This window comes from Coregonus lavaretus (genome assembly GCF_964263955.1).
Source record: "Coregonus lavaretus genome assembly, chromosome: 10".
Classification (NCBI taxonomy): domain Eukaryota; kingdom Metazoa; phylum Chordata; class Actinopteri; order Salmoniformes; family Salmonidae; genus Coregonus; species Coregonus lavaretus.
The window spans coordinates 37,729,427-37,752,201 of NC_139997.1; the positions used below are offsets into that span (position 1 = coordinate 37,729,427).

The following is a 22,775-nucleotide window of genomic DNA, read 5'->3' on the forward strand; positions in this document are numbered from 1 at the left end:
GTTCACCCACACCCATTGCTTGTGTTTCTTGGCCCAAGCAAGTCTCTTCTTCTTAGTGGTGTCCTTTAGTAGTGGTTTCTTTGCAGCAATTCGACCATGAAGGCCTGATTCACACAGTCACCTCTGAACAGTTGATGTTGAGATGTGTCTGTTACTTCAACTCTGTGAAGCATTTATTTGGGCTGCAATTTCTGAGGCTGGTAACTCTAATGAACTTATCCTCTGCAGCAGAGGTAACTCTGGGTCTTCCATTCCTGTGGCAGTCCTCATGAGAGCCAGTTTCATCATAGCGCTTGATGGCTTTTGCGAATGTACTTGAAGAAACTTTCAAAGTTCTTGAAATGTTCCGTATTGACTGACCTTCATGTCTTAAAGTAATGATAGACTGTTGTTTCTCTTTGCTTATTTGAGCTGTTCTTGCCATAATATGGACTTGGTCTTTTACCAAATAGGGCTATCTTCTGTATACCCCCCTACCTTGTCACAATACAACTGATTGGCTCAAACACATTAATTCCACAAATTAACTTTTAAGAAGGCACACCTGTTAGTTAAAATGCATTCCAGGTGACTACCTCATGAAGCTGGTTGAGAAAATGCCAAGAGTGTGCAAAGCTGTCATCAAGGCAAAGGGTGGCTATTTGAAGAATCTGTTTAAAACTATTTTGGTTACTACATTATTACATGTAGTAACCAAAGTGCTCAATCCAATTGAACACTTATGGGAGATTCTGGAGCAGCGCCTGAGACAGCATTTTTCACCACCATTAACAAAACACCATTGAAGCTGTTCTGGCTCGTGGTGGCCCAGCGCCCTATTAAGACACTTTATGTTGTTATTCCTTTATTTTGGCAGTTACCTGTAGTTTATAGATTAGTAATAAACAGCTAGGAATACAATGGCTGCGTTTGTGTGATTGTTATTTTGGTTATATGACAGTATTTGGCAAGCAGCTAAATGACAATCACACAAGTTTAATCATTGTTTTATAACTGTATATGAATTATTTATAAACGATTAACAAGTAACTAACAGTGTATAAACTACTTATAAGCCCCGTTTAAAATAATTTGGCCCAGTACTAATGTAAAGAGTAAACGAGGGATTGTAGGTCTTTAAACACAATACCGGAAAAAATATAAATCCAATGGTCTAATAAATCAGATACAAAAATAAAAATGTAGTTTAATTACTAAACTCATCAGAATATCATATATAATGACTAATTAGGTTAGATTGCAATTACACTGTAAAAAGTTACAAAACTGTAGAGTTCGATCAAAATAAGATAACATTTATTAGCATAATTATACAACATTTATTAGCATAATTATACATCATATTAGTCCCTATTTATCTCAAAGTGAAAACGGAATAATGATGTAATGATGTGTTTACGAACTTCTACATAGAAATGGGCAATTGAGATGAATCATCATCGTGCAGAAACCACAACACAAATTGCTGAGAATAACACTTGACCACAAGAGAAACTAAAGACTTATATAAATATCAAAGGATGCCACTAGGATGTATGTCAATCACAGATTGTTATTGATAGAAGGTAAGTCTGCTCTGTCTCTCGAGCTCACTTTCTGAGCTAGTGTTGAGCTTTACAGGTGTTCCATAGCTGGACCACCTGTGGTGTACTTCTTTATCTCTATAAGGCTTAGATACTAAGAAGTCTGTGTTAGTGTGATGGGAGAATGATACTAGGTTAAAAAGAAAGGAACGAGCTTGTCAAATTCTCCAGTTTTCCATAGTAGGCTGGTACTAGATTGTCAAGGATCTACAATTTGTACTGTATTTGTATTGTGGTTGTAAAGTAATACATATTTAGGGCTCTATTCAATTTGTATTGCTGAAGCATTACAGATTGGGCAATAGAAATGTAAAGGTAATTTCCGATTGAGCTGACATATGTAGCATTTACCATCCATCAATGCAGTCTCCACTAACGCCGGAACACTGCCTTTAAATTTCAATCACGCTGTAAAGCTGAACTTCTGCGATACAAATTGAATAGAGCCATTAGAGAGAGTTCCACAAGCAATTAACATGTAATGAGTATTGATTCTAATACATGTTGCCATGATTGTGCAGTTTAGCAATCATACATCTTCTCCCTGTCTCTCCAGATGGCTGTTTGGTGGCGCGTTCTGTTTCCCCTGTTCTTCCTCACCCTGAGCTGGGTGTACCCATGTTGTTCTTCCACTCCAGGCCTACTCCAGGCCTACTCATACTCCCTCAAATCCACCAGGTGCACCCACGCCCGGGTTCAGCAGCTGCTCAGGAGATATGTGAGTTGACTCCTCTGTTACTGGTGGCTAGTCTGCTAGCGATTGTATGCCCAGACAACAGCTATCCTCACCTACTACAGGCTGTTATCATAATGTACCCTCATTTGTCTTGTCAGAAAGAGGAGCTGTTGGATGACAAGCAGTTTGAGGACAGAGATCTGGAGTTACAAACCATACCATCCCTCTCTACAGACTTTTACCACTGGCTTCAGATGAAGGTGTGTGTTTGTGTGTGACCTGTGTATGAATCACTGTTAACCTGTGGTGGTTTAATGCTTTAAAAGGTACGATGGAGTAGGAGGGACATTGTGTATAATGTTATGATCCGGCCTGTACAGGACTGGGAGCGTCTGAGTGCTGCCTCTCGAGACCTGCACACTTTCTGGGCTCACCTGGATATGAAGAGAAAGGAGATGGAGGGGGATAAGGTGGAACAGAGGGCAGCCCACCGGATGGGGAGCATGGGGAAGGCTAAACTCACCATACCCGAGAGTATACAGTGCATTCAGACAGACCTGCGGGATCTCATGACAAAAGTAAACTTTCAGGTACAATTTGCACCATATAAATTAATGAACGAACACATGCACAGATACACATTTGCGGTGTTCACACATTGTGTGTATACTTATTGTCTTTGCACACTGAATTAGGTGTGCACATAGCTACCCATTACTCAGCAGCTACTGTATATCCACTGTAAGGAGAATATAGTAATGAGCTCAGTCTGATAAACCTGTCTGTGGTCTTTACAGTTGAGGTATGTGAACAGCTCCAGTGTGAGCCCCACCTCTCCCCCAGCCCTGACCCATCCAGTGAGCCCTTCCGCCAGCCACCAGGCCCCATCAAAGTCCCTATGGAATAGCCGCCTGGAGGGCTACGTCATCCTCAGGGACCTGGAGCGCTACCTCACCAAGCTGGCCAGAGACTTCATCCTCCTGAAGACCAAACAAAGTGGTCCTCCAGGCGCCCAGCCCAGGGGCAGATAGACACGGTGTGCATGGATTCATATTAATAATGCATAATAGTACTGCACTAGCCTGTAAAAGTTGTGGTCAGAGTGGCTTTTAAATTATTTTGTGGACTAGGGATATTATTGGATGTGAGAATTTACATAGCATTATGAATCATAACACAACAGTATTTGATGTAGTCAATGCACACAGTTTATTTCAGCAGTAGTAAGTTAAGACAGCTAATACCAATAATAATTATATTAATATTATTAATATTTATAAGTAATTCAGTATTACTTTTGACAGAAAGACTTTACTGTGACTCAATATTGCCAAGTGATGTCAATACCTCATGGTCTTATTTCAACTTCAATTGTGTTCAATTTCTGGTATTTACCCTAAGATCATGATTTCTCATTGTTGAGATATGCTCTGTTCACTTTGTTAGACTGAAACAAGGTTTACATGTAGTATTACTGTAAGTGTTACATCCTTACTCTCCTCTGGGTTTCTCCCTGAGTTTCCGTCTTTTCTCTCTCTCTCTCTCTCTCTCTGACTTTAACAGCCGAGAACTGGAAGTGTGTTGAGAAACACTACCCAACATCCCCTTTTTCCAAAGCCCTCACTCACTTCACTGCACTTTCCAAAGATGCCTATTTGCCTATTTATTTATTATTTATTACTTATTTATTTTAAAATGCTGTTTATTGTTGTTACTATGGAAATATAAATATTGTTTTGTATTTGTATTACATGCAAGAGCTAATATATTGTAAACAGGACTACAAAATAAAGATGAAGCATAATATTTTCAAATGCGTGGTTTCATTTAATACGACTTTCACTGATAAACAACAAAGTATTATGAATGCTGGCAAAACCTCTGAATCCATTATATATGATATGTCATTTTAAATCAATAACTACAGTTGAAGTGGAAGTTCACATACACCTTACCCAAATACATTTAAACTCAGTTTTTCACAATTCCTGTCATTTAATCATAGTACAAACTCCCTGTCTTAGGTCAGTTAGGATCACCACTTTATTTTAAGAATGTGAAATGTCAGAATAATAGTAGAGAGAATGATTTATTTCAGCTTTTATTTATTTCATCACATTCCCAGTGGGTCAGAAGTTTACATACACTCAATTAGTATTTGGTAGCATTGCCCTTAAATTGTTTAACTTGGGTCAAACGTTTCGGGTAGCCTTCCACAAGCTTCCCACAATAAGTTGGGTGAATTTTAGCCCATTCCTCCTGACAGAGCTGGTATAACTGAGTCAGGTTTGTAGGCCTCCTTGCTCGCACACGCTTTTTCAGTTCTGCCCACAAATGTTCTATAGGATTGAAGTCAGGGCTTTGTGATGGCCACTCCAATACCTTGACTTTGTTGTCTTTAAGCCATTTTGCCACAACTTTGGAAGTATGCTTGGGGTCATTGTCCATTTGGAAGACCCATTTGCGACCAAGCTTTAACTTCCTGACTGATGTCTTGAGATGTTGCTTCAATATACCCACATAATTTTCCTTCCTCATGATGCCATCTATTTTGTGAAGTGCACCAGTTCCTCCTGCAGCAAAGCACCCTCACAGCATGATGCTGCCACCCCCGTGCTTCACGGTTGGGATGGTGTTCTTCGGCTTGCAAGCCCCCCATTTTTCCTCCAAACATAGAGATGGTCATTATGGCTAAACAGTTCTATTTTTGTTTCATCAGACCAGAGGACATTTCTCCAAAAAGTACGATCTTTGTCCCCATGTGCAGTTGCAAACCGTAGTCTAGCTTTTTTATGGCGGTTTTGGAGCAGTGGCTTCTTCCTTGCTGAACGGACTTTCAGGTTAGGTCGATATAGGACTCGTTTTACTGTGGATATAGATACTTTTGTACCTGTTTCCTCCAGCATCTTCACAAGGTCCTTTGCTGTTGTTCTGGGATTTATTTACACTTTTTGCACCAAAGTACGTTAATCTCTAGGAGACAGAACGCGTCTCCTTCCTGAGCGGTATGACGGCTGCGTGGTCCCATGGTGTTTATACTTGCGTACTATTGTTTGTAAAGATGAACGTGGTACCTTCAGAGGTTTGGAAATTGCTCCCAAGGATGAACCAGACTTGTGGAGGTCTACAATTTGTTTTCTGAGGTCTTGGCTGATTTCTTTTGATTTTCCCATGATGTCAAGCAAAGAGGCACTGAGTTTGAAGGTAGGCCTTGAAATACATCCACAGGTACACCTCCAATTGACTCAAATGATGTCAATTAGCCTATCAGAAGCTTCTAAAGCCATTACATAATTTTCTGGAATTTTCCAAACTGTTTAAAGGCAAAGCCAACTTCTGACCCACTGGAATTGTGAAATAATCTGTCTGTAAACAATTGTTGGAAAAATGACTTGTGTCATGCACAAAGTAGATGTCCTAACCGACTTGCCAAAACTATAGTTTGTTAACAATACATTTGTGAAGTGGTTAAAAAACGTGATTTAATGACTCCAACTTAAGTGTATAACTTCCGACTTCAACTGTATATAAATGCAGATTAATAAGTACAATTGTTTTAACAGAGAAAATAATCATTCTAATTTTTTTGCAGTGAGTGTATGGCTATGGTCTCACATTTAAAGAAGAAAAACAACTCCTGTGTGGCTATAATCTGATTGGCTATGGCAGGAAATCATCCTGTGGAATGATTGGTTCGCTGTTGATTACAGCGAGGCGGTCATTACTTCCCATCATCATCATGGGTTGAGTTTAGGAGCCGTCTGCAAAACAAGTCAATTCACAAATGGCGTCATTGTTATTGCCTAATGTGGATTATTGGTCAAAACCTCCAGTGAAAATATAGAGATGAAAGAGGTAGCTATCTTTAAACTCCACTGCTTTCCACTTTACAATCCCAGTCCTCCTCATGCTCCATCTACAAGTCCTCTCTTCTCCTCTACCCCCCTTTCTCATCCTCCCTTCCTCAGCCCTGCTGTCCTCATAATAATAGGTCTCTCCCGTCCCCTGACTCACCACTAGCAGGTGTCCTTTCTTGCCTTTGGCCACCTTCAGCTCTGGTCCACTGGTGAAGTCAATGACCCCCTCCTTCCCCCGAGCCACCGCAAATGTAATACTGCACACAGGAACAGACAGGAGGAGAAGACCAGAGGGAGGTGAGTAGGAAAAGAGGGAAGGGGTGGGGGGTGAGAGGGGATGAGAGAGAAGAGGGATAAAATAGAAAAGTGTCATGATCACTAACAGTGCATGACAGTTGGAAAGGGTTGACAAATGTCAGCAGGCTCTCAAAGATACTCAGAAAAATGTCATGAAGCTATCCAGTGTCCAGATGATCAGAGGCGCCAAACTCACCTGTCCTGGCTCATGTTGACCTTGTTCTTCTTGTCCGCCATAGTGGCCAGCTTGGTCACCACCTCGATCACATGATCACACTGGAGCACCACATCACTCTACAGGGCAGACAAGGGGTCAGAGGTTAGGTACTGTACTTTACGGCACCATGATAGTATGTCGCCATGACAACCGCTAGATAAAATGACCAGGATGAGGTCATCCTGTTACCTTCTGCTTGTTGTCCTCACTGGCCACGTGCAGAACCATGAAACCATCACTGAGAGAACTCACAGAGATGCCTGGAAAGAGAAGAACCCTGTTATACACTGGACACATACACTACAACTACCTCATAACCAAGGTTACACCCCCCCTGGCCCACCACCCCCAGCCCCTCAATCCCCTATGGCCCCCAGCAGACTCACTCCTCAGGGCTGCGTAGTCGATCCTCTGCTTCAGCTTGGCTTCGGACACCAGCATGGCGAAGGAGGAGGTGAGGAGCAGCTGGCGAGGCCGCGCCTTGTAACCCCTCCTATCATACTTAGTCACTGTAACTCCATACTGACACAGACAGATAGAAGTAGAGGGGGATGGAGAGAGAAAGAGAGAGAATGACAGAGCGAGAGGGAGAGACAGAAAGAGGGAGGGGTTGTCATAAAAACCCAAAGTTGTCAAAGTATAACTGTATCAATATTGATTCAAAGCAATACATGACATTGTAAAGATGCTGTACACAGGAAACAGCCAATTAGCAGGATTAAACTACTCAGCCAACAACTGCAGAGTGACAGAGGTGAGACAGGGGTCGTGGTAGACTCCAGTCCAAACTGACACAAACACTACAGGGGGATAGTATTACAATATCATATTACTCACCTTCACTTTGTCATTGCCCAGAGTCGGTATCACTTTGAACTCCTCACTGTCTGTATAAAGGAGAGAACATCTGTCAGTGGTGTGTTTGTCAAGTATGTGGTTTGTGAAGTTTCGAAGTGTGTGCACACTGTGTTAGTGAGTGGACCCTACTTAGTCTGGAGGCCACAAACAGCTTAGGGACACTCTGGGGATAGCTGTCCTTCTGGTGCTTGAATATCTGACTGGCTAACACCTTCTGCTCCATCTATAGAGAGAGGACAGAAGAAATGCCTGTAGAGTGAGGTTGGAGAGAGTGAGAGGGAGAAAGAATGTAGAAAAGGAGACCGAGACAGAGACACAGAGAGAGAGAGAGAGAGACACAGAGAGAGAGAGAGACAGAGAGAGACAGAGAGAGAGTGTGTGAGATTTAAAAAACGGATAGAAATAGGACAGAAATATCCTTTCTATGTGCTCCCGTCAGGTGAGTGACAGTAACAGACAGTAGAGTAGCCTACCTGTTTCTTCCACTCCGGCTGGATCCTCCTGCAGTAGGCCCACATCATGTTCTGCATACACAGCATGCACAGGTGCTCTGATGCCTACACAGACATAGGGACAGATACAAATAAAACATTGAAGGTACAACAGTCAGATGCATTGCACCGTCACCCCTTGGCTTACGCTTAATGTCCCTCAGTGAGTTTTGTGTGGAGTGTTGTTGGGCTGGTTGTAGTACCTCAGTGAGGCTAGGTGGGGGGATGGGCCAGCTCTTGTCCAGGACACTCTTAGGCGGGTTCCTAACCAGCGTCATCAGGAAGGAGAAACGCTGATGGTCCAGGAAGTACTCGTTTTCTGGACAGCGCTCGTAGTGGCGGTAGATGAAGCCTTTGATGAACTTGCGTATGATGTCCACAGCGTGTCTGCGACGCCTGGTCCTCTGGCGGGATTTCATCCCTCTCCACGCAGACTGGATCACTAGAACTGATTAGATAGATTAGATAGATTAGATAGATAGATAGATAGATAGATAGATAGATAGATAGATAGATAGATAGATAGATAGATAGATAGATAGATAGATAGATAGATAGATAGATAGATAGATAGATAGATAGATAGATAGATAGATAGATAGATAGATAGATAGATAGATAGATAGAGCGCGTGCGAGAGAGAGAGGATGCAATCAGTCATGTCACAGACACACCACAACAAGCAACAACTGTGCAGAGCTCATAAGAACAAACAACAAAGTCATATCCTCGGCATTACTTCATTCATAGATTCTGCAGATATCAAGAAAGTGGCTGCAGTGTAACTGCTTGAGGAAGCAGTAATTGAGAAGCAGATCCAGGCCCTCACCTGCCTGTCTGATGCGGTGGTACTTGGCCCTCTCTCTGTAACCCCTCCATGAGGTCTGTAGGGTGAGAACTAGAGCAGAGCACAGGAAAAGAGGAGACAAAATGGTTGGACCACAGAACAGACATGTTTAATTTGATCCTACACTGAAAAAAATATAAATGCAACATGTAAAGTGTTGGTCCCATGTTTCATTCAAATATAAAATCCCAGACATTTTCCATACACACAAAAAACGTATTTCTCTCAACTTTCCTGCACCATTTGTTTACATCCATGTTAGTGAGCATTTCCCCTTTGCCAAGATAATCCATTCCACCTGAAAGGTGGGCATATCAAAAAGCTGATTAAACAGCATGATCATTACACAGGTGCACCTTGTACACTACCGGTCAAAAGTTTTAGAACACCTACTCATTCAAGGGTTTTTCTTTATTTTTACTATTTTCTACATTGTAGAATAATAGTGAAGACATCAAAACTATGAAATAACACATATGGAATCATGTAGTAACCAAAAAAGTGTTAAACAAATCAAAATATATTTTATATTTGAGATTCTTCAAATAGCCACCCTTTGCCTTGATGACAGCTTTGCACACTCTTGGCATTCTCTCAACCAGCTTCATGAGGTAGTCACCTGGAATGCATTTCAATTAACAGGTGTGCCTTCTTAAAAGTTAATTTGTGGAATTTCTTTCCCTCTTAATGCGTTTGAGCCAATCAGTTGTGTTGTGACAAGGTAGGGGTGGTATGCAGAAGATAGCCCTATTTGGTAAAAGACCAAGTCCATATTATGGCAAGAACAGCTCAAATAAGCAAAGAGAAACGACAGTCCATCATTACTTTAAGACATGAAGGTCAGTCAATCCGGAAGATTTCAAGAACTTTGAAAGTGCAGTCACAAAAACCATCAAGCGCTATGATGAAACTGGCTCTCATGAGGACCGCCACTGGAATGGAAGACCCAGAGTTACCTCTGCTGCAGAGGATATGTTCATTAGAGTTACCAGCCTCAGAAATTGCAGCCCAAATAAATGCTTCACAGAGTTCAAGTAACAGACACATCTCAACATCAACTGTTCAGAGGAGACTGTGTGAATCAGGCCTTCATGGCCGAATTGCTGCAAAGAAACCACTACTAAAGGACACCAATAAGAAGAAAAGACTTGCTTGGGCCAAGAAACACGAGCAATGGACATTAGACCGGTGGAAATATGTCCTTTGGTCTGGAGTCCAAATTGGAGATTTCTGGTTCCAACGGCCGTGTCTTTGTGAGACGCGGTGTGTGTGAACGAATGATCTCCGCATGTGTAGTTCCCACCATAACGCATGGAGGAGGAGGTGTTACGGTGTGGGGGTGCTTTGCTGGTGACACTGTCTGTGATTTATTTAGAATTCAAGGCACACTTAACCAGCATGGCTACCACAGCATTCTGCAGCGATACACCATCCCATCTAATTTGGGCTTAGTGGGACTATCATTTGTTTTTCAAAAGGACAATGACCCAACACATCTCCAGGCTGTGTAAGGGCTATTTTACCAAGAAGGAGAGTGATGGAGTGCTACATCAGGTGACCTGGCCTCCACAATCCCCCGACCTCAACCAAATTGAGATGGTTTGGGATGAGTCGGACCGCAGAGTGAAGGAAAAGCAGCCAACAAGTGCTCAGCATATGTGGGAACTCCTTCAAGACTGTTGGAAAAGCATTCCAGGTGAAGCTGGTTGAGAGAATGCCAAGAGTGTGCAAAGCTGTCATCAAGGCAAAGGGTGGCTATTTGAAGAATCTCAAATATAAAATATATTTTGATTTGTTTAACACTTTTTTGGTTACTACATGATTCCATATGTGTTATTTCATAGTTTTGATGTCTTCAATATTATTCTACAATGTAGAAAATAGTAAAAATAAAGAAGAACCCTTGAATGAGTAGGTGTTCTAAAACTTTTGATCGGTAGTGTACTGCGGACAAGAAAAGGCCACTTTAAAAAGTGCAGTTTTCTCACATAACACAATGCCACAGATGTCTCAAGTTTTGAGAGAGCGCGTAATTGGCATGCTGACTGCAGGAATGTCCACCAGAGCTGTTGCCAGAGAACTGAATGTTCATTTCTCTACCATAAGCGGCTTCCAACCGGCCTCACAACCGCAGACCACGTGTAACCAAGACAGCTGAGGAATATTTATGTCTGTAATGAAGCCATTTTGTGGGGAAAAACTCATTCTGATTGGCTGGGCCTGGCTCCCTATGTGGGTGGGCCTATGCCCTCCAAGTCCCACCCATGGCTGCACCCCTGCCCAGTCATGTGAAATCCATAGATTAGGGCCTAATGAATTTATTTGAATTGACTAATTTCCTTGAACTGTAACTCAGTAAAATCTTTGAACATGTTGCAGCTTGTGTTTATATTTTTGTTCAGTATAATTACATTAGCTTACTGTATTATCCATCCTCATGCTGCTGCTTAGTTGACCAAGTGGGCAGTTCCCTGTTTTCCACTGCTACTGCTACTCTTCTGTTTATCATGATCTGTGTTATTCTCCTAGCTAATTACATTAATTTCCCCCAAATGGCCTTGTCATCCTCCTCCCTGCTGTATAGTCTCACCAAGGGCAGGCCTCCTGGCCTCCAGGGCATCTTCAGTGCTGAACAGAGTCTTAGGGTAGCGGATGAAGATCTTGGTCCTTCAAAGAGATATGGAATTATACATCAACGACATACTGTCTCGTGTTTCTCCTCACAACATGACTAAGGGAAATGTATGTCCCCTTCCTTCTCTCTCTGTGTGTACCTACTTGCCCAGTTTGTATTCCTCTGGTTTGTAGCCCAGGTGTTGGACCAGTGTGGTTACTCCATCAGCCAGTCTGCCCTCCCAGTTAGGCCACGTCCCGGGACACAGAGACTTGTACCTTTGGTTACAGAAATGTATATAGTTAATATAGAAACTGTGGTTATAGAAACATGTAAACAGAGTGACATAATATAGACACACACACACACACACACACACACTGACCTCTGTAGGAAGGCTTCGTAGCATCGGCGGTAGGCAAACCCAGCTCTCCTGACCCTCAGGTTCTCCATCAGACCCAGATACTTGACCTGGTGTCTGACCAGAGCCTCATCAAACCTCCCTGGGGAGAGTGAGAATATTGAATTGACTGATTGATTGATAAATTGACTGATTGACTTCACAGGGTGTATGATTACCTGACTGCTTGGCATCGTTGGGTTTGATACAGCGCACATAGGATGGCTCCTTGGACATCAGGATCTCTATCAGTTTGGCCAGGCTGTTCTTAAACTGAGTGGCAGCCTACAGAGGGAAGCAGAGTGGTGAGATATCAAACTGTGTGTGTGTGTGTGCGTGCTTGCGTCTATGTGTGTGTGCGTGCGTATCTCACTGTTTCTGGGCGTTTTTGGTCAGTCACTTCCTCTCTGTGGAAGCACTGACTCAGGACCTGGTTATCTGACTGGCATATGACCTGGACAGAGAAAGCACACCACAGAACCATGTAAACACAACACACCAAAACATCCCCCACACTCTATACCTACTGTTGTGTACACACATAAACCATGTGTGGGAGATCTGAGAGAGATCATGGGAAACCTGTAGTAGTTGTGTGGTGAGTGTGAGTGTGTGGTCTGTGTGTTCTCATTTCTCCATTGTTGCTCCAGCCTCGCCTCTTTCAGGTTTCTGTAGAGAAGGTCATTGTTCTTGTCCAGAAACCCTTTGATACAGATGAACACAAAATATTACAAAAAGTATGTGTGAGGATGAAATCAGTTAATTATTTTCTGCAGTTTTACTATTGCCAGATTGATTAGCTAGCTCACCATTGACAGTGTAGTTGACCTCTCCTGCATAATGAATCAGTCTGAACTCCTCTCTGCCCACCGCCTTGCGAGTCTTCCCATTCGCCAACTTGTGACTGACAGACATACAGAGACAAATCATATATTAGATACAGAGCCACAAATATACACACAAAAACATATTTGGAATATGGTGCAAATACACAAACAAACTGTGAAGGCACCCATGTGTTTTGTGCATGTGTGTGTGTAAAAGAGACTCACGTGACAAAATGTGCATGGCCTCCCAAAGTGTCCTCAAGCTTCTTGAGGAAGGAGATATCGCTGGGCTCTCCTGGTCTCAAACACTCCTCATCCTAAAACACATTCCACATTTATACATTAACATTCAACTAGAGACAGGGAGAGGACAGAGGGCGAGCGATACTAGAAAGAGGTGAAAGGCTAAAGAGAGTCAAATAAACTACTAAACTGAAGTGAATGCCAGTCATTCTCACCAGGATGGAGATGAAGCCTTTGTGCTTTTCCTCTACCAGGTCACAGATATTCTTGTTGTCGAAGTACTTCACCGGCTCCCACTGAAATACACAGTATCATTAGCGAACTACACCCTCATCACTACTTGACAATATGCTTTTCTTAGTATACCTTAATTCTTGTTTTGTCTATTTGAATGAAAACACCCCTCTCTTTCTCTGAGTACCCCTCAACCCTCCCTGACTCACTGTGATGCCCTCTGCCTTGTACTCCTCCTGCTCAGACTTGAGGGTGAGCTCAATGAACAGCTGCTGTAGCTTCTCATTGCAGTAGTTGATGCAGAACTGCTCAAAACTACAGGGAGATGGTTAGGGTTAAAAATATGGCACAAAACAACTGTGCTACAATATGTTTTGTATTTATTTATTAACCTTTATTTAACCAGGGGAACCCACTGAGACCAGGGTCTCATTCCTGAGAACAACAGTTCAAGCAATGTGAGCAACAAATTTAAGCATGATCACTACAAAATTACAGTTACAACACTTCAAATAAATTACGTTACATTCAAAAGGGCAGTAGAAACAAATATACAGTGCTTTCCACATTTTGTTACGTTACAGCCTTATTCTAAAATTGATGAAATTGTTTTTTCCCCTCATCAATCTACACACAATACCCCATAATGACAAAGCAAAAACAGGTTTCTTGAAAATTTTGCTAATTTATAAAAAATAAAAAACCTGAAATATCACATTTATAATACCAGTCAAAAGGTTGGACACACCTACTCTATCAAGGTATTTTTTTTATTTTTACTATTTTCTACATTGCAGAATAATAGTGAAGACATCAAAACTATGAAATAACACCTTTTGAATCATGTAGTAACCAAAAAAGTGTTAAACAAATCAAAATATATTTTATATTTGAGATTCTTCAAATAGCCACCCTTTGTCTTGATGACAGCTTTGCACACTCTTGGCATTCTCTCAACCAGCTTCATGAGGTAGTCACATGGAATGAATTTCAATTAACAGGTGTACCTTGTTAATTTGTGGAATTTCATTCCTTCTTAATGCGTTTAAGCCAATCAATTGTGTTGTGACAAGGTAGGGTTGGTATAGAGAAGATATCCCTGTTTGGTAAAAGACCAAGTCCATATTATGGCAAGAAAAGCTCAAATAAGCAAAGAGAAATGACAGTCCATTATTACTTTAAGACATGAAGGTCAGTCAATCCGGAAAATTTGAACGTTTCTTCAAGTGCAGTCACAAAAACCATCAAGCGCTATGATGAAACTGGCTCTCATGAGGACCGCCTCAAATTAATGCTTCACAGAGTTCAAGTAACAGACACATCTCAACATCAACTGTTCAGAGGAGACTGTGTGAATCAGTCCTTCATGGTCGAATTTCTGCAAAGAAACCACTACTAAAGGACACCAATAAGAAGAAGAGACTTGCTTGGGCCAAGAAACACGAGCAATGGACATTAGACCGGTGGAAATCTGTCCTTTGGTCTGGAGTGTGTGGGTGAACGGATGACCTCTGCATGTGTATTTCCCACTGTAAAGCATGGAGGAGGAGGTGTTATGGTGTGGGGGTGCTTTGCTGGTCACACTGTCTGTGATTTATTTAGAATTCAAGGCACACTTAACCAGCATGGCTACCACAGCGTTCTGCAGCGATACACCATTCCATCTGGTTTGGGCTTAGTGGGACTGTCATTTGTTTTTCAACAGGACAATGACCCAACACAACTCCAGGCTGTGTAAGGGCTATTTTACCAAGAAGGAGAGTGATGGAGTGCTGCATCAGATGACCTGGCCTCCAAAATCCCCCGACCTCAACCCAATTGAGATGGTTTGGGATGAGTCGGACCGCAGAGGGAAGGAAAAGCAGCCAACAAGTGCTCAGCATATGTGGGAACTCCTTCAAGACTGTTGGAAAAGCATTCCTCATGAAGCTGGTTTAGAGAATGCCAAGAGTGTGCAAAGCTGTCATCAAGGCAAAGGGTGGCTACTTTGAAGAATGTAAAATATAAAATATATTTTGATTTGTTTAACACTTGATTCCATATGTGTTATTTCATAGTGTTGATGTCTTCACTATTATTCTACAATGTAGAAAATAGTACAAATAAAGAAAAACCCTTGAATGAGTAGGTGTTCTAAAACTTTTGACCGGTAGTGTATGTAAATTAGATTTTTCTGTATTTCATTTTCAATAAATGTGCAAAGCATTTCTAAAACCATGTTTTCACTTTGTCATTATGGGGTATTGTGTGTAGATGGGTGACAGAAACATCTATTTAATACATTTTGAATTCTGGCTGTAACACAACAAAATGTGGAATAAATCGACGGGTATGAATACTTTCTGAAGGCACTGTATATCAACATGTCCAGGTGAACAGGCTACACTGATAACTCGTGCTTGGCTCCCAAGTTTCTAAACCATACCATACCATCTTTGGTATAGTGTGGCCATAATATTTGAATTGAGGAAATGTGATCACAATCAAATTAGGATATTTTAGTGATCCGCAGTAGAAGACGTCCTAAATGCCCCCCAGCCTGCAGATGTGAGCTAAACCGTACACTTGCACTTAAGATGCGTTTTTAGGCTATGGATGAGAAAGTTAACTGCTAAATCCAAAAGTTTAGCTCAGTTGTAATGCTGCTTTGCGCTCTATTAACAGCAAGGGTTGCATTAAATAGGAACAATATTTTTTTACTTACGCATTTGCCGATGTTCAATTCAATGGCACAAAACGTATAAACAAAATAATTCACTGTGAAAGTTGATGCATACATATAGGCCCTTCATATATAGGCTATGCGTAGCACTTTGTTTTAAGCATAAATGTATCGAATCAATTATTGTTTTCTTGCTCCAACCGTGAGCAACACCTGTCAAACTCAGACATTTCTCTCAAAACACAGGGATTTCGATTCGCACAGGACTAGTATTATCAGAGGACCTTGGAGTTAGTTGAAAAACAGTAGTTTTTTTCGGCTGGAATTATTACTCTTCTGCGATGTAAAAATGACAGACATAGCAGATTCAGACAGGACTTAAATTACAGATGTGGTGATATGTGCTTGTGCACATCATTACAAAACCGTATCTCCCCCAGTAAACCTAATCCCGTGGAAATAGGGCTAATGATGCGTAGGGAAATTATCACCAGTGATAAAACGCAAGGCACGCAGCCTTGCGTTTTATCACTGGTGATAATTTCCCTATGCATCATTAGCCCTATTTCCACGGTAGACTGAATCTAGAGGTTTTAACACAGAGGCTGCAGCGTGCATGTAGATTGAGTCGCCATAGTCAGTTCCTGGGAGGAGGGTTGCTTGAACAATCTTCCCCCTATTTTCAAAAGTGAGACAGGATTTATTTCTATATAGGAAACCAATCTTTACTCGCAACTAATTTGTCAGTTTATCAATGTGTGTTTTAAAGGACAGCTTATCGTCAATCCAAATACCTAGATACTTATAAAGGGGGACTAACTCAATTTGGGCTCCTCTCAAGGTACAGATACGCAAGTCATTAGGATCAATTTTACGAGACCTGGAGAAAAACATAAACTTGGTTTTATCAACATTTACCACTAATTTAAGATCGGTGAGTGATTCTTGAATTGAGTCAAAGCAAAGCAATTACATACTGTACAACACATTGCTATTAAACACATATTCATGCACTGAGTAAATTAACAAAAATGTGTTCAGGTACCTATTGTGCTGGAAAACCTCAAAGCCATAGATATCCAGCAGTCCTATGACTGATGATGAGCCTTTACTGCTGTTGTACACTTCATCCTGCAGATAGACAGCACACAATACACTCAGTTTTGGAGGTAGGAAGCAGCATTAGGTAGCTAGCAAAGAGAGGAGCAGTAACTACGAGCAAATAAGCAAATTGTTTTGCTAGCTAGCTATCATGAGTGATGCTTGTGTGAGACCTTGAAAGCCAGAGACTGGTTGATCTTCACCACCAGCCAGGTGAAGGTACGGCCGTACACCGCTTTGGCCAAGGCATCACGGGCTGCCACAGCCTGCTCGAAACTCAACGGGCTGATCATCTGGAACACAAACACACACAAGTGAGCATGCATGCGCACACACACACATACAGTACCAGTCAAAAGTTTGGACACACCTACTCATTCCAGGGTTTTTCTTTATTTTTTACTATTTTCTACATTGCAGAATAATAGTGAAGACATCAAAATTATGAAATAACACAGATTCTTCAAAGTAGCCACCCTTTGCCTTGATGACAGCTTTGCACACTCTTGGCATTCTCTCAACCAGCTTCATGAGGTAGTCACCTGGAATGCATTTCAATTAACAGGTGTGCCTTGTTAAAAGTTAATTTGTGGAATTTCTTTCCTTCTTAATTGTGTTGTGTTGTGACAAGGTAGGGGGGTATACAGAAGATAGCCCTATTTAGTAAAAGTCCAAGTCCATATTACGTAAAGAACAGCTCAAATAAGCAAAGAGAAACGATAGTCCATCATTACTTTAAGACATGAAGGTCAGTCAATCCGGAAAATTTCAAGAACTTTCAAAGTTTCTTCAAGTGCAGTCGCAAAAACCATCAAGCTCTATGATGAAACTGGCTCTCATGAGGACCGCCACAGGATTGGAAGACCCAGAGTTACCTCTGCTGCAGAGGATAAGTTCATTAGAGTTACCAGCCTCAGAAACTGCAGCTCAAATAAATGCTTCACAGAGTTCAAGTAACAGACACATCTCAACATCAACTGTTCAGAGGAGATTGTGTGAATCAGGCCTTCATGGTCGAATTGCTGCAAAGAAACCACTACTAAAGGACACCAATAAGAAGAAGAGACTTGCTTGGGCCAAGAAACACGAGCAATGGACATTAGACCGGTGGAAATCTATCCTTTGGTCTGATGAGTCCAAATTTGAGATTTGTTTAAAATTTGTTTAACACTTTTTTGTTACTACCTGATTCCATATGTGTTATTTCATAGTTTTGATGTCTTCAATATTATTCTACAATGTAGAAAATAGTAAAAGTAAAGACAAACCCTTGAATGAGTAGGTGTGTCCAAACTTTTGACTGGTACTGTACATATTGGAAATTAGAGATGCAAAATACTTTAATGTGTTATCCTCTGGGCTCAGCTGAACTGTATCAGTACCCTCTCTTTAAAACCAAAATCTAAATATGCATGCCATACACATCAAAGGCATACTGCTTTACTTGTTTGTAAGTGGGATATTACATTATATTATATTACCAGGCATAGTTCTGTATCAAGTGAAACAGCCCACCATAGACACTCACCTCCTCCCCTTTGGCAGTGAGTTTCTTATGAGTGAGAGCCTCTCTCAATGCTGCTCCATCCACACCCAGCAGCTGCAGAACAAGCAGGACAACATCAACATCTGCCTTTAGAATGGGGAATATGTGTGTGTGCGTGTGTTTGTGTGTGTGTGTGTTTGTTGGGGGGAGGAGGGTATCGTTCATCTTCATAGTTCCAACCTTCGACAGGTATTTGAGCTGTGGCTCAGTGGTGATCTGGTTTTCCCCATTCTCTCCTTCTCCAAACTGAGTGTTCCCAAGATGGAGGACACTGGCAATTATATTCCACAGATCCTAAAGAGGGAGAGAGAACAGACAAATTTAAAGCATGGTCATGGTGAAACTTTGGGTTGAGTGAAATTTGTTTGCAGTGAAAAACGGTGTGCAGTATTATTATACACAAAAAAAATTCTAACCTCCACCTCATCCTCACGTAAGCCGATGATAGTCAGGGCCTTCCTCACTGTTTTCCAGTCATTCTTATCATTGATGGAGCTCACCCTAGGACAGCAACCCTGAGAGGAACAGGACATCACTGATCAAATAACTGCACACACACACACACACACACGTGCGCACGCACAAACACACACCTTGACCAGGTATTGGTATTTCTGGGCATTTCTCTCCAGGCCCAGCTTGCTGAGAAGGTCCTGTTTTCCTCCCTCGAGCAGCTGGTAGAAAATATGGAAGTTCCTCTCTCCATGGTTCTGGTGCACCACACGGGACTTCTCCAGCAGGTAGTTGAGGATGTGGCCTCCTATCGACGCCCCCTAGGGGAGGTTAGGGACAGGGACAGTCAAAGTACTGCTAAGTGTGGTCCTATTACATTTTTACATTTTACATTTTAGTCGACGCTCTTATCCAGAGCGACTTACAGTTAGTGAATACATATATTTTTTTTATACTGGCCCCCCGTGGGAATCGAACCCACAACCCTGGCGTTGCAAACGCCATGCTCTATCAACTGAGCTACATCCCTGCCGGCCATTCCCTCCCCTACCCTGGACGACGCTGGGCCAATTGTGCGCCGCCCATGAGTCTCCCGGTCGCGGCCGGCTGCGACAGAGCCTGGATTCGAACCAGGATCTCTAGTGGCACAGTTAGAGCTGCTTTAAAGACGATTTATGCTTGATCCGAAAATCCGGTCCGGAGGCTCCGTACGGAGGATGTGACACAATATAAACACAAACTCACTTCCTTGACAACTTTCTTCATAACAGCTCTGCTCCGCAAAGCGCAAGAAGTATGAATGTCCGGACTTCTGCAGAGGCTGCATCGCAGTAAATGCTGTACAGCCAATGCAGATTCCGGAATGACCATAAATCGGCTTTTAGCTGAATCATGCCCTCATGACTTAGACTCATAGTAAGGCATGCAGTATGTTAAGATCTGAATGCAAAATGTTTTAGCTATGCACAATCTTTTGATGGATTGGAGTGTCAGCGATAGTAGAATTACGTGTGGAAAATCCCTTAACCCAGGAGCCAAAGGAAGGAAGAACAACAGGCTTACCCTGAAGTCAAACTGGACATCCATGTATTTGCCAAAACGGCTGGAATTGTCATTTCGCAATGTTTTGGCATTCCCAAAGGCCTGTAGAGAGAGAGCCAGGAAAACAGAGAGAAAGAAGAAGTGAGCGAGGGAAACAACAGAGATAAGATCAAACACAGCTGAGAGATAGGAAACATTAACAGTACAGTAATAGCATGTTCACAGCAGGACGTATCTATTGTTATGGCTTTGTCAGAGATTGGTTCAAATATGCAATGTATCAACATGATTTCCCTCATCCACCAATAGATTTACTTCTTTGAAGCAACATGATTTTGTAGTGGGCCATTCATTTCTCTCATTGATGTTACACCAGTCTCAGTACCCCTGCTATAAATGTTCTTCCTCCTCCAGAGCCTTAGAAGTGCTCATGGGAAGAAATCCTTGGCAGGGGATCTTGGGAGGGGGCGGGGGGTATACGGTACCTCCAGAACAGGGTTGGACTGCAGCAGGCGGTCCCGGAGCGTACTCATGTGGTCAGTGACAGGGCAGGTAGTGGCGTAGTACTGGAGGATCTTCTTGGAGGCCTCAGTCTTCCCTGCTCCGCTCTCCCCAGAGATCAGGATACACTGGTCCCTCCTCTCAGTCCGCATGGCCCGGTACGTGTTGTCTGACACCGCAAAGCTACAGTATAGAGAAACAGAGGGGTGGGATACAAACATGATATCAGCTAATGATTGAGCTCATACTGGTGTTTTCACATACAGTGGATCACGATCATATAGCAAACACACACTACATACTTTAAATGTAATGTACCCAATGCAGATTCATATGTAGGCCTACTGTATGTACATAAAGACATCTACACACTCATGCTGGTCCTGCTGAGTCAGAGAGAGGTTAAGGATCAGGGGTCAGAGGTCAGGGGTCAGAGGGTGACTCACATGTGGGGTGATATCTCGTAGAAGCTGACCCCTCGGTAGCGCTCCATGTGCACCTTGGAGTAGATCTCCAGGTCCTTGTTGGGGTTCACTGACACCAACACTGACCCTATGTAGGTCTGATACAGGGAGACAAAACCCGCACACTGCCATCACCAACCCATCAAACACAAAACCCACACAAACACTGATATAAAATCAACCTTAACCAAACATTATGTAAAGCTATGTAGTATCAGCCGTGAAGAGGGCACGACAATGCCTCTTCCCCCTCAGGAGGCTGAAAAGATTTGGCATGGGCCCTCAGATCCTCAAAAAGTTATACAGCTTCACCATTGAGAGGATCTTGACTGGCTGCATCACCGCTTGGTATGGCAACTGCTTGGCATCCGACTGCAGGCGCTACAGTACATCACTGGGGCAGAGCTACCTGCCATCCAGGACATCTATATCAGGCGGTGTCAGAGAAAGGCCCTAAAAATGTTCAAAGACTCCAGCCACCCAAGTCATAGACTGTTCTCTCTGCTACCGCACGGCAAGCAGTACCGATGCACCAAGTCTGGAACCAACAGGACCCTGGACAGCTTCTACCCCCGAGCCATAAGACTGCTAAATAGTTAGTTAAATCGTTAACCAATTGCTAGCTACCTGGACTATCTGCATTGACCCTTTTGGCACTATCTCTTTTGACTCATCACATACGCTGCTGTTACTGTTTATTATCTATCCTGTTGCCTAGTCACTTTATCCCTACCCATATGTACATATTTACCTCAATTACCCCTGCACATCGACTAGGTACTAGTACCCGTGTATATAGCCAAGTTATCGTTACTCATTGTGTAGTTATTCCTTTCTCGTGTAATTTTTTTTGGTGGGGGGCGTTAGTTTACACCTGTTGTTTACGAAGCATGTGCCGATAATTTTTATAGGACCAATTTTTCCATAATGACATGATTCTTTACATAAATGAGGTTCTCCCCAAAACGTCGGCGCAAGTTTTCAATGAAGGCCGCCTCGCTGGTGTAGTTCTCCAGCAGGACAAAGTCCTGCACCCCCATCCTGTCCCGCGCTGTCAGAGTACTCTCCATGACTAGATTAACTCTGCCCTCACCACCCACCTCCTAGAGAGAGAGAGAGAGAGAGAGAGAGAGAGAGAGAGAGAGAGAGAGAGAGAGAGAGAGAGAGAGAGAGAGAGAGAGAGAGAGAGAGAGAGAGAGAGAGAGAGAGAGAGAGAGAGAGAGAGAGAGAGAGAGAGAGAGAGAGAGAGAGAGAGAGAGAGAGAGAGAGAGAGAGAGAGAGAGAGAGAGAGAGAGAGAGAGAGAGAGAGAGAGCCTTCATTGCCTGCTGCTCTTTCCCAGATACACATAATCCCAAATTGACCCCCTGGCCCTACCACTATGCACTATCCACTATGCATAATCCTCACTTTGCCCCCTGATAGGCTTGGAGTAATTTTCCCCACATTGCATACATAACCTCTTAGATCTACACAAGTGCATGGAGGGTTGGGCAGAGGGTCGAGTTGGGATTGGGTGTTTTAGAACACCTACTTATTCAAGAGTTTTCTTCATTTTTACTATTTTCTACATTGTAAAATAATAGTAAAGACATCAAAACTATGAAATAACACATATGGAATCATGTAGTAACCAAAAAAGTGTTGAACAAATCAATATATGTGAGATTCTTCAAACAGCCACCCTTTGCCTTGATGACAGCTTTGCACACTCTTGGCATTCTCTCAACTAGCTTCATGAGGTAGTCACCTGGAATGCATTTCAATTAACAGGTGTTTGTGGAATTTCTTCCCTTCTTAATTGTGTTGTGTTGTGACAAGGTAGGGAGGGGTATACAGGAGATAGCCCTATTTGGTAAAAGACC

At 42.5% G+C, this 22,775-nt stretch overlaps 1 protein-coding gene across 1 annotated transcript; it reads right to left on the reverse strand.

Moving 5' to 3' along the window:
* Nucleotides 1-4,069: 4,069 nt before the first annotated feature.
* On the reverse strand, nt 4,070-22,009 carry LOC311135665 (unconventional myosin-Ic-like). Its single transcript, XM_084169688.1, has 30 exons — nt 21,857-22,009; nt 20,895-21,010; nt 20,433-20,631; nt 19,969-20,049; nt 19,047-19,226; nt 18,870-18,968; nt 18,634-18,747; nt 18,436-18,507; nt 17,081-17,200; nt 16,852-16,937; nt 13,354-13,459; nt 13,126-13,206; nt 12,893-12,984; nt 12,650-12,744; nt 12,497-12,543; nt 12,214-12,294; nt 12,020-12,125; nt 11,826-11,943; nt 11,605-11,718; nt 11,417-11,493; nt 8,809-8,877; nt 8,183-8,427; nt 7,962-8,045; nt 7,618-7,711; nt 7,468-7,517; nt 7,017-7,152; nt 6,820-6,890; nt 6,610-6,707; nt 6,274-6,373; nt 4,070-6,020 (listed from the first exon to the last, which is right to left on the reverse strand). Exons 1-30 carry the CDS (start codon nt 21,980-21,982, stop codon nt 5,997-5,999), a joined length of 3,081 nt encoding a protein of 1,026 aa, XP_084025814.1. The 5' UTR covers nt 21,983-22,009; the 3' UTR covers nt 4,070-5,996.
* Nucleotides 22,010-22,775: the final 766 nt, after the last annotated feature.

Excerpts from the sequence above, each read along its gene's own strand:
- LOC311135665 (XM_084169688.1), bottom strand. The coding sequence starts at position 21,982 with ATGGAGAGTACTCTGACAGCGCGGGACAGGATGGGGGTGCAGGACTTT. Across the intron at positions 12,126-12,213 it reads ACCAAAAACGCCCAGAAACA|GCTGCCACTCAGTTTAAGAA; the intron begins GTGAGATACGCA and ends TTCCCTCTGTAG. Across the intron at positions 8,878-11,416 it reads GGCCAGGAGGCCTGCCCTTG|TTCTCACCCTACAGACCTCA; the intron begins GTGAGACTATAC and ends GCTCTGCTCTAG.